The sequence below is a fragment of the Bombus impatiens genome, unplaced genomic scaffold (genome assembly GCF_000188095.3).
Source record: "Bombus impatiens unplaced genomic scaffold, BIMP_2.2 scf_0099, whole genome shotgun sequence".
Classification (NCBI taxonomy): domain Eukaryota; kingdom Metazoa; phylum Arthropoda; class Insecta; order Hymenoptera; family Apidae; genus Bombus; species Bombus impatiens.
In genome coordinates, this window is record NT_176518.1 from 1,026,584 (window position 1) to 1,039,081 (window position 12,498).

Here is a 12,498-nt window from a genome sequence, read left to right on the forward strand (position 1 = left end):
GCTCCGGAAACCGCAATCGTCCGCGTGTGCACGCAGAAACTACTCGACGAAGTTTCGTGCACTAATATCGAGAAATATGAAATATCGAGCGGGCGATGCCGATTGAATTCTAGAGCGGGCCGTTTATTGAACCCACGGATTTTCTTTATTCCTGACAGGGTATCGGGTCTCGTGGTGAATGCAACCAGAGAGAGAATCGACGACTGGTATCTTTTTAAGGAAACGGACCTCGAAGTCGGCTAGAGCTGCCCGGGTCAATGGCTTCCTGCTACAAGCAAGGATATAATCCCATAAGTCAGTTCTGTGACCAGCGTTCAAACAAATATCGACGCGATTGTTCGATTCCCTCCGCGTCTAGCCAGCGACGGATAACGATCTCTGTCTGCGGAAAATGCAAAAGCATTGATCTCCTTCGATGGTTCGGCCGCTGGACTCTCCAGGTACTTTATTGAATCTCGTTCAGACTCGCGCGGCTGGTGAATTCTCGATTCTGAGGGAACACGTGCGCTACGATCGTGAATATTGCACCAGTGGTGGACCTTCGAAATGACCGCTTTATTGTGAGATACGTCGATTTTATACCTTCCAGAAATATCGTCGTTGGAATCAGCAGTGCAGGTCTAAGTGAATACAGAGAATCGACATTGATTTTGGAGTGATTTTATGGACATAAAATATTATATTGTTGCTTAATATGTAGTGTTTCAAGATAAACGACATGAATGAGTACTATGTTGGTATACATGAAGTATCGTTTCTCATTTAAATGAACATTGAATTTAACGCGAAATGAGAAATTTGTTATCACATGTACCTATACCTCTTAATTTTTAATATCAACAGACATTTTTAATTTGTAATATTTGTAATGGAAAATAGGTCGTTACTCGTAAGCACGTAAATCTCTAACTATACTGTGCTCATAAGAAAACTAAGGAATATTTAAAAAATCCTCTTATCTTTTTGTCCGCAACGTCGGCGAAAACTTACGATTTCTTCATAGCTACACCTCATTTTCACATAACTGTCTTTACCTGCCTCTCTCACTCTTTCTCGCTTTGTGAATATTATAACGAAAGCCCCTAGCCTCGGTTCGTCTGGTCCAGGAGCAGGGTGTTCGTTTCCAGGATGCCATGCAAAATTCAAGCGGCAAGGATAAGGATCGCTCATTCTTCCGCGAGTTAGCCTAGCCAGCTTCTCTGGAATTGCTTTCGCCGGCAGAAGCTTAAAGTTTAAGTCGGTCGCGATTGTCTGGCAAACATTCGCCCCTCGAAGATTGATTTCGACTTTGATATTCCTCTTGCGGAAGTCATCTTACTTTTGACACGTTTTTTATCTTTCTTCATTTCTTCTTCTTCTTCTTCGTTCTACTTTTCTACTTCTTTTATATTGCTTTCAGTGCACTGTTTGTTGCTAAAGTTGCGGCGTGAGAGTTTCGTGTCAAAGTCAATTTTATTTGACAACTTCCTCACGCGTTGCAAAGTCAAATAAATTATATTTATTTACAATAAATTGTATTGAATGCATTATTAGAACAAAAATTGTATTTATACCTTGGTTATTCCTTATTAATATTTGCATATTGTACAAGAGAACTTGTATTAAAATTCGTCGTACAAGGTTCCCCTCAAAACTGCCACAAACAAAAACACGTGTCCTCTCAATTTTCAAACTCTATTCTCTCCCAATTTCAGCTCAAATTTCCCATTTATTTTTTCACCACATTATTCCCCATTCCATCGTACCGTACACAAACTATTCGTACAGTGCACATAGAAAAATCTCTAAAACGAAACAATTTCACCTTCAATCTCGAAACTCTTCGAGACAAAATTTCAAATATCCCTTTCGAGTTTTTCCACGAACAAGCAAAGACCTTTCGCGCGGAGCAAACGCGACCACGATAAATATTTATTCCAAATTATTCGAACGAAGCTCAATTCCATTTCGTTCCATTTCATTCTGTTTTAGCGATGGTTCTTTAAGGGAAGAATAGAATATTCTTGGGTGGAAGCAAGCGTTAAAAATTAGATTGGAAATTAAATTGACCGTAGCCGAATGGCTTTTCTTCGGGGCGAAGGGACGGTTTCTTTGTAATCGTGCTCTTAATTGAAATTGGCAACTCGTTTAATCCCCCTTCGTCCGCAATTCGGTGAAACGCGTTCAGCGATTAAACTCTTCCACGTTTTGGCCCAGCGTCTTCTACCCGCGGAGAGCTTAATGCCGATAATTAGAATTAATTTCGCGAAAACCCTTGTGAACGCTAACGATTAAAATTAATTAATATTGATGCGGAGAAACGAGTGATAAAACTGTACAGTCGTGGGGAAGTTTTCGTTTAAATATTCGCGTGTGAGAAATTTATTGAATGGTTACCTCGACTTGCAGTTCATTATTCTAACAAATCTACGATCCACTAATCCTAAAATCTTAAAAAAAAAAAATTAAAAAATGCAGGATATTTCAGAAACAAGCTATCAAATTTTCATACCGTATTCTACTACCTTTAACCACTGACCGATAACCATAGAAACTTTATTCAGGTTAAAATTTTTAGGGTAATTTATCGAGACCATCTGAAACTCCCTGTATATCCATCCTCATACTCTGTTTTTACGCTTTGGTTGATACAATTTTTCCTTTAAGCCACAGTCACTGAAGAAATAGCAAAAAGAAGTAAAACAGAAAAGAGTAAAGAAAGAAAATGTTTAAGACTGTGATCGATATATAGAAACGAAATTTCCTCGTTGTAAATTGTTCTGTCACGTTGTTTGACTTACCTGTTTAATCCAACTTTTCCACAAGTCTCTGTCCCAGGGGTGGTGAAAGCCGAGATATAAGTGTCTCGTCTCGCGATGGTGACTGTCCTCTTGTTGTTGACTCTGATGACACTGTTGAGTGACTCTTGGAAATCCAGTGATACGCAGTACTAGTTTGCCCAGACGTGACGGGGCATAACACACCGCACCCCCGCCAGTTAGTTCCATCCACTCTGGCCTAGACTCTGGACAGGCTAAAATCAGGATGATTGATATCAAATTTAGTTACGACCAATTTGACTCGGTTGTTGTCGCGTTACTTGTTTCGGTAAAATCGAATGGCAAGACTGGGGTTGACCATCGATCATCTTAGAGCTGTTATAGACAGATCGTTATTATGTATATTTGACGTACGAAATTTTGTGAACGGTTTTTTACCTTTGGTCTTGACTCTTAATCCCTTGCTTCACGATTAAGTTGGAATAGCGCGTGCCATAAACAACAATATGGTCGGTCACACGTCGAGCCATTTCACGGTTTGACTGAGCGCTCGAAGTTGTGCAAATCGCACATATCTTTTGATACATAAATGCGTGTGTAAGGTATAACTTATTTTATTTTACAAGATGTTTGATAAATAATTATTACCAATTGATCATCGAACAAGAAAGATTTATTATCTTAAAGTAAATAATAAGTTAATGACATTGACGTATCACGTCTCTCAAACTATGCTGTAGGTTAAGAGGTTAAATCTTTTAATAATGTATTAATCATCTATGAGATTCCTTCATTCATTAAACCTGTCTGTAACTCAACATTTTTATAAGATCTACAAACCTACATTTTATAGTTTCACACTTGAATCTCCCAATTGCGACACACACTTGAACAAGTTAATCGTAGAGCACTCTGAACGAAACGAGCTGCGAAAACAACTATCCGTTCTGAATGACCAACAGCGCCATAAAACGTGGACGGTCCTTTTGGAAAACTCATTGTATCGGAGCGTTAGCTCGCGAAACGGCGCGGCGAGCAGTTACCTCTCGAGCGATAAATTCCGGAGGATCAACAGTTCTGCCGGCTTTTTGACAGTGACAAACGCAGCCGAGTCGCGTCATCTAATTACACGGAACTACGAGTGGCAGCTGTCCATCGACGTTTCGAGCGAGCCAGGTCGGAGGTGAGCCAGCTTTAAATCCCGCCGCGTTCGTTTCACGCTGCGTGAACCACGCCTAACGCGGCTCGCGGTTTAACAACGCGGCTACCGACCAACCGATCGAGTTTTTCCCAAAAGCATCCGGGAAAACATCGATGCAAATCGGATTTTATTTGGTTGTCGCGAGTGGATCGCGTGGATTCGTGCAATACATCCCTCGGGTAGTTCGCTTCGAATAATAGCGGCCTACGTGAATCGGGTTTGACGATTCGATCGCGATCGTCACTCGCTGAATTGCGGCAGTAGCATCGAGTTCTTACCGGGTGATGATAGATGTGCGTGGATCGAATGTGTGTGCAAACGCATGTTTTTGTGGAATGCGTGTAGAGAAATGGGTATTATTATTTAGAATAAATCCCTCACCTGAAGAACATCTCAGATTTTTATGAATATGTTGTTCAGTCAGTGTATCAATATATGACCGCCAGCATGTTGAAAATTAGCTTCGAATATACATTCATGTAATTTAATAAAAGCATGTCTTTTTTCACCTTTTTTGTGAGAATCAATAGATACAATGTTATTTTATGATAGAGTAATACAATGCAAAATTTTAGAATAATATGACAAAAATTTTTGTTTCTCAAGGAGTTTTATATTTTCGGTAGTTACGGTAATTTCGATTTCTCTTTGCAAACCATAGTCCTTATTTCAGAATCACTGCTTTCTGGGTCCGCATAAAGAGATGCCTGATACAATTTTATCTTGAACGAGCGCACTGAACACCTATGTATATTCATTATAATTTTCGTGCATGCTCGAGTGTGATATCATATTTTATGTGAAGTTCTTATGGGACTACCGGGTTCCACGTATTCACTTGGGAGAGAATTAATAATTGCCAGTGATTCGCTTCCATGTGAAAACAATTGCACGCTAATGTGTATATACGAGCGTTCGTCCGATAACATTATCCTTTGGGGAACAATTGCTTATGAAAGTAATCTCTATAGACTCGTGTAATTCGATAATATTGTCGTTTGGAAAAAGCTTGTTCGCTGAATTTCATTTCAAGTTATGTTTCATTTCATTCTATATAATCGAAGGCTTCTTTTAAATTAAGATCTACGATGATTGGTAATATCGCGTTTCTTTCTTTAAAATTTTTCATGTAATTTAAATTTTCTTGTAGCCACCGTCGATCCAGAGAATATCGAGGAATTCTTAATTCGATACTATGATATACTCGATGGTTAATCGTAATTCAAGTTGATTATTCCAATTTCCATTGCATGTAATTGATTTAATTAAAATTTGAATTTTCTTATATTTTCAGAACAGAATTAATAGTTTTAATAAGATCAGCGATTAGTGAATAATTCAGCGAAAACCCGAGTAGAATACTTTTTAGAAGGAAGAGTTAGAAGTGGAATAAAATATAACCTGATTAATATTTCCTATACAGCTTTACCTTTTGGAAGGTTATATAAATCTTGGTACCAGCTTTTCCTATCACATAATTCTCTTTTAATGCACAGATAAAGATTAATACACTTTCCATCTTGATATAAAAATTTTAAAAAGTTCCATTCCTTGTTCATAGCATATAACCGTATTATCATTGAACACCTAATAAATGATGACCACCTTGTATAACGTCATCGACACGACGCAAAGTAACAATGGGGCAAACCGGGGTCGCGGGCAATTAAAACTTTGCGGAAAGCTTTTCAGGCTACAGGGAGCTTGGCCAATGCTCTGACTCATTAAGCAATCCCGAAAACTTTTTCTTACAATGCTAATGTCGATCGCTAAAATGATCTGATTGTGAATAAAAGAGTGCACTTTCTTGTAAAAAAAATGACGAAAATTGTTATTAAATGGAATTATGTTGGAATAAGGTTTAATTAGTTTTAATTGGGTTAATAGCTGACGATAAAAGTGGTGGTAACTTTGAAATCAATTTGAAAATTAAAATTATGATCTTAATGGCAATAATTTTTCAACCGCTAATTCTTCGATTTCTATTTGCATTGATTTTTAATCAATTATTATGTTTTTTGTGCTATTATATCGATTATTATGCTCTTATTCGTTTTCCCTAAAATCGCTGCATCGTAATTAGTTAAATTAAATTCCACAAATCTGAAAAAATTTAGAATATACTCGGTAAAATTAACAACCATGAAACTATTGCCAAAAATGATCATCGCGTGTAATTAGGAAACGGCAAGTGGTTCAATCTCTACCGATTTAAACAGCTACGGTCAGTTTCAATAGTAGTTGGCTCTGTAGTTGGCTAACCTTTCCCTTTAATGACTCGCAATCTGAAACAAATCTCGCGGTCGTGTTGCCATCAATGTGCACTGGCTTTTCTGATTAACGTCGTTTAGTTTCTACCATGTGATTCGATTCTAATCAGTCAATACCGCTGTTCCACAGCGTGGATTGCCAAAAAGCTGGATGTTTCTCTATCCATTGCGGTCGTCACCTTGGTAACGTTAGTTACTTTACGCTTCTGCCGTTGATTTTCTCTTTAAAACGTGTTATTTAATCAACAATTTCAACAATTTCGAAAATCACAAAACCGTCAACACCATTTGTACTAAACTGTACCATCACGCTCATTCATCGCGCTAGATAGATCCTAATATGAACATTCCGATTGACACAGTTATTTAGAATCGCTTTTGCCCTTTGGGTAGATGCTAAATACATAGTTATAGAGTTTCATGTCGAAGAAAAGCAAACTATATGATTAGGAAAATATTAGAAAAACATACTCATTTGGAATATTTCCCCGCTAAGTTATTATATCTAGTACAAAAACCAATTTAAATTCGTAGCTCGAGCAATGCAATTTATATGTACGCTAAAACAAGTTGTCAGCAGAGGAAGTCGCGCGGGATTCGAGCTTTCCTGGTTAAATGAATTTAAGCGCGTCACACATTAGAAGATCAAACTTTTGGGTAGCAACGAATATTAGGCCTGTTTAAATGGAAAACACTCTGAATCAAAATGCGAAATATCCACTTTGCATTAATAGACGTATATTTTATTACACGGGTACATAATATTACATTATACAATTCGATAGTTGCAATGGACCGCTTTCTTTCCTGTCCAACCGGTTTAGCACCGTCCTTCATATAAATAAATTTATTTATCGCAAAATACGAAATTGTATAGAATCATTAGCGGCTTAATAGACACAGAACTAAATTCCGATCTCGTTTCAGCGAAAGGTACTCTCGGGACCGCTAAATACCATTTTTACACACGTCAGTGAATTTGTCCAAGCTTTTCTTCAAGTTATTAGCTTACAAGTTACTAGCTGTTTTGTGGCCTAGTGAAAAGTTTCATCACAGTGAAGGCGATGTCCCGATGTTTACGAGTGATTTTCGTCATGAACAAGGTACGACTACCATCGATCCACTGATACATACGTTAGAGTCGCAGTTTTCGCATGGCCATTAAATCGCCAATGACTTTCTTATGAGCAGGATGCAACAAACGGGACATGCCATGCAGAGAACAGCCGAATGACCGTATAAATATTCATTGGACGATTTAAATTCATAACTTCCAACGCAAATCGACCAACCCACGTTTTATTTTCCTTGCCCGTGTGTGTATCTTGTGTATACAGGTGTAGATGGATGTTAGATAGTTGTGGATGTGTAAACGAGAGGATAATTGAAGCGTCCGGGGAAAATGAAATTTTCCGTTTTTCTTCGCTCCAAGTACAGTCTACTATTGTTGCTTTGCCGTGTCAGAGGTTTGTACCCTGCAAAAAGATTATTTGGTAGTTTTTATTTTTTAACGAAGATCGTGCCAGTTTAACTGTCGATGTTTTCCTGGTTAGAGTCGGTTTGTTTTGAGATTAGCTATGCAGTCTTCATTTGCATTATAATAGCATCGTCGAGGAAAATGTAAATTTTATTCAGTGTTGGAAATGCTGGACGTTTACAGCAGCTTTGCCTTATTCGGTTCATTTGTTCTGATGCATTTGTGTTATTCTATGATTTAAAAATCTCAAAATCATAAGCTTCTTTTTTAAATATTTCTGACTATCGTAGCGTATTTGTTAGATAAATTAACTTGTAACTCGTGATTTGTAAAATTTTACTAATAATATTGGTCCAATTATCTGCAAAGAGATCGCAGTGGTTAAAATATTAAATTCTGGGGCATCCTGTATTTGCTTTAGCAGATATCGGCACACTTTTCCGAAAATCGCTATCGGATTGAATCCAAGATGACCGCTGGATCTGTAGCGGACATCCGACATAAGCGGCAAGTTCTGGCCGACATGAGAGGGCAGCGTCAAAGAGACCCGTGGCCAACTCTAAATTCACCTTTTCCGCGGTATTGCCGTTAATTTCAAGGAGGATGCGCTTTGACGGTCGTTCCTTCGGAACACTGAGCTTGATTAAACTCGAGACTAGTTGTCGGTAACAGGTGTTCGCCATCGGCGAACGTGCTGAATCAACAGCAAACAACCAGGGCGATCCTGTCTCGTCCCTGTTCACCGACTTTCGGCCGCGTCATTTTCGGCCAACTTATTTACTTTTCGACTTTCCGTGGCCGCAACGCCGGATGAGAAGGCTTTCGTGAATTTCAGCCGGTGATTTGCGCCTGGCATCCACCTCCGTCAGCTTAAGTTCGTTTGGCTTAATTAGCAGGCGAAGTTGATCCGTTTGGTCTTTGATGTTGTCATTCGGTGGTTACTTTTAATTTACCTTTTTGTTTTAATTTACTACGTGATATTGCCTTTGTCGTTGATTGATGAAGATGTGCCACCGGATAAAGATCATGGTGTTAACTAGGGCGTTTGGATTAGTGGCGACGTGCTTAAAGATGAGAATCAGATTAGCATGATAGCTTTTACGAAGTGTCTTTTGTAGCCTAATTTCATGTATAACGAATACATATTAATTTCTTATTAATCGAAACGAGATAAAAAGCTATATCGATGTTTGCCCCATAACCAGGTTGAATCGCTCGTGTTTCCCCATTTTACTCGCAGGAAACACAATAATTTTTAATACATCGAAAACATCCGCAAACAGATCTATTGCAGCGAAACTTAAAAACACGAGGAAAGTTACCATCGGACTTGACGCTTTCAAGGGAGATCAAAGCGATATTTGCAAAGGTATTTTGCACCTTTTTACCAGTATCACAGCTATTTGCCAGCCTATATCGGTGCATCGATCGGCAGAGACTACCGCGAATCCATAGTAAATGCCCATTGATTCCGACGTTTTTATCAAATGACGACGAAGTTGAACGTCGCTTTGCCGAACGTGCTCGGAATCAAATCATCGGTTCCTCGTCGACGATCGGGTTTTTCTTACCGTTCGATATTTCCCGAGCTATAAATGGCGAACAATACCATGGAAAACAGTCGCGCTATACCTCTCTTTCTCCACTTTCGTCGTTCTTTTCAAGATTCTGTCCAATCATCGACATCGTTTCAGCTTCTGTCTTATTGTCGTACGTCTTTTCTTTCTTTTCTTCTTTCACCTTTTTATTATCTCCTGTTCTATCTTGCTTTTTTATGCGAGCAATCGACTATTAAAATTCATGGAACGATGCTTCCGTTATTCCAGTTGTTTCTTCGCCCTCGCGTCGAACCAGGCGAAGTCAGCTTCGAAAGTCGATGTCGTTCGATTTTCCCATTTATCCAATTCCCACTTTTCGTCTCTTCTTTGCTTTCTTTCCTTTCTCTCTCTTTCTCTTTCGCTGCCTGTGTATGTTCTTTTCGATTTTGTTTGTCGTACATTTTGGAATAGAGCAGCGAGCATTGGAAAAGTTGCCGATCGATTAATTCCGAACAAGACACTTCGTTTTTCGCCAGTTTCATCCCGACCGATGCCGGCTGCATTGTTTTTTGCACGGTGCAATTTACGATCGACAGCTCGCCCCTGTTCCCTTTGTGACGAGCGCGTCTATCGATTCCAACAGACGTGATTAGCTTTTTTCCGCGCGTGATCCTCGCGCGTGATTTTTTCCGACACCATCCTCACATCATTATGCATTATGCAATGATCGTTGCTGAATTTTTTAACGACAACAAGATTTTTATATAAATTATAAACTTTATAATTTTGTATTAACATTATTTATTAAATTACTTCAAAATAAAACCAGATTTATTAATTAAATATAGAAGATTGATTTTATTCGACGATTAAATAGATAAAATGGGAATTGCTCCGAAATCGATAATAAACGATTTAGTCATTAGTTTCAAGCTGACCGCATCAAAGTCTGATCGAATCACATCGTAGAAAACTAATAGCTTTTCCAGTGAAACAATTACGACTTATCGACACCATCACGCGTAGCGATTAATCTTTTTCGTCCTATGAAGGTCGGCCACAAGATTCCAATGAAATATAGATCTATAACACGTTAATGTATTGTTCGTACTAAGTGCGGATTAAATACTCAAAGCATTAAGGAGAAAAATAAACAAAATTAACAAAAACCGGTTTATTCGAGAAATATCGTTGCTTTAGGACATCATTATACAATCAACCATTCGATATGGCGGTGGATCCGATGGATCTGGATGCTCGAAACCGTAATTGCACGTCACCGCGATAAATCCTTTCCTGGAAAGAAATTCTTGATCCGCGGAACGTACTTAGGAATGGTGACAGAATCGTTTCACGGCAAGGATAAGGGACAAAACGTAGATAAATCATGGTGTTTCGTGGACAGGATAGAAGGATGGAAAAGAGGGGAAGGGTTCGGAGGCAGATCAGAGGGTGTACAAAATTGAGCCTGAATGATTTCATTTCACCCTAAACTGACGCACTTTTATCTTCTGGAGGAACTTGCAGACGTTTACGTAAAACGGCCAAGGTATCGTAATTGAAAGTGAAAGCGAGCGATAAAAGTCGTTCAGATAATAAAATTAGATGGTTTTTAATAGAAAAATTATAAAAATTATATGCGATGTACTTTAATCTTGCTACAAAGATTATAAAATCAACTAAGCACGAAGCATGAGATTTTTTGTCTTTTGGACTTAATAAAAAGAGACAGAAGGAAAATATATATGGTACACGTATCTCTTCGAAAATTTTTCCCATCTTTTCATCAAAGCGGCCCGATTCTTTTAACGTCACCATGTTAGGATATCCATAAAATATCGACATACAAACAGATTAGCGAACAAGGACATACCATTCCATCTCCTGGAACAACCAACGAAACGAATGTTTTTATCCAAACTGACAATTCTTTATCTGGCAGGTTAACTCCTCAAGTGGTCGCGCTTCCGCCCGCAAAAAGAAATCCAATTTAAAGTTCACTTATCAGTCATGGGGTTAGATACTTGTATCTTACCTAACGTTCGACCATCGCGGCTATGAATCCGACAATTGATTGGCGTAACCGGTCTAACGGAACTTTCGGAGGATAAATCAAAGCTGAACATAAATCGTGGTTCGATATTGGAGATTGCAGTAGAGGGATGTTTTCTTTTCACGAGACATTCGTATCTGCGAAGCCATGATTCTATCGAGAGATTTTGTTGTATTCTCGACTGTAACACGTAGACAAATTTATTTCCACTTTGTTACACAGGGTTTCGACTGCACGCAATACTGTAGGTAAAATTAATTTTACGTGAGTCTTTTATAAAATTAAAACAAATAGCAGAATATTTTACAAACCTCTTTTAAAAAATTTAATATCGTATTGCTCTAAATTTTTTATAAATTTAATGTCTACCTGGTAAATAGGCTAAAAATATTTATCCAATATAAATTTCACTCATTTGGATCAATATTCTATTCTTTTCTGTATATTTTTGTGCATACAAAGCGGAAACACTCGATGCTTTCGTTAGATGTTGAAATTATAAAAGTGGTAGTTAGAAGACGGGGAAACAATCGAGAGAAACGGAGTTGAAGGAAAAGAGGAGTGAGATTTATAAGTCGAGACTTCCTTGAAACGAGTTTACGGAAGTTTTGATCGTCGAATGAAAATTACGAAGTTAGATTATGAGTTTCGCCAACGAGTATGGCAAAAAGCTGTATACATGTGTGACCGATAGTAAGTGTCCGCCGTTCTTTTATGATTCATACGACATGAATAATTTGGGTAATAAGATCTTGATATCCCATTCCAAAGTTTAACCACTTCACTCAGAAAATTACCCATAAGATTCTCCCAAAACTTTACAAACATAATAATCGCTTTTTAAATTAAATTCCAGAAATATTCTCGGCAAGACGTAACTAATTCGTTATATTCTTGCAGCATTGTATCAAATGACACCAAACATTTCGTCTACTAATTTTTATCATATTGTTCCAATTCTAATTAATTCCGTATAATATATCTAGAGAAATATTAAAAATTCGTAGTTCTGCTGCTGATATAATTCGCTAGACTTCGATCTACCTCTCGTGTATCAAAAAAAATCAATGGTTCAGCGTTTTTCACTAGCACGAACAAAGAATCTCATCCCTGAGCGTCGCGGCACGATGATATATGTTTCAATAATTGCAGTCGCAAGAAATCGAGCACGGAGCATGAGATAAAGCCGGTTCTTATCCT

The 12,498-nt window shown here is 38.2% G+C and overlaps 1 protein-coding gene across 1 annotated transcript in view; it reads right to left on the reverse strand.

Moving 5' to 3' along the window:
• Nucleotides 1–12,498, reverse strand: part of LOC100742132 — a 92,609-nt gene that overhangs the window by 39,063 nt on the left and 41,048 nt on the right. Inside the window, exon 5 of the mRNA XM_024364530.2 lies at nt 2,781–3,013. Coding sequence (XP_024220298.1) covers nt 2,781–3,013 — 233 coding nt within the window. The remainder of the gene's footprint in view (nt 1–2,780; nt 3,014–12,498) is intronic.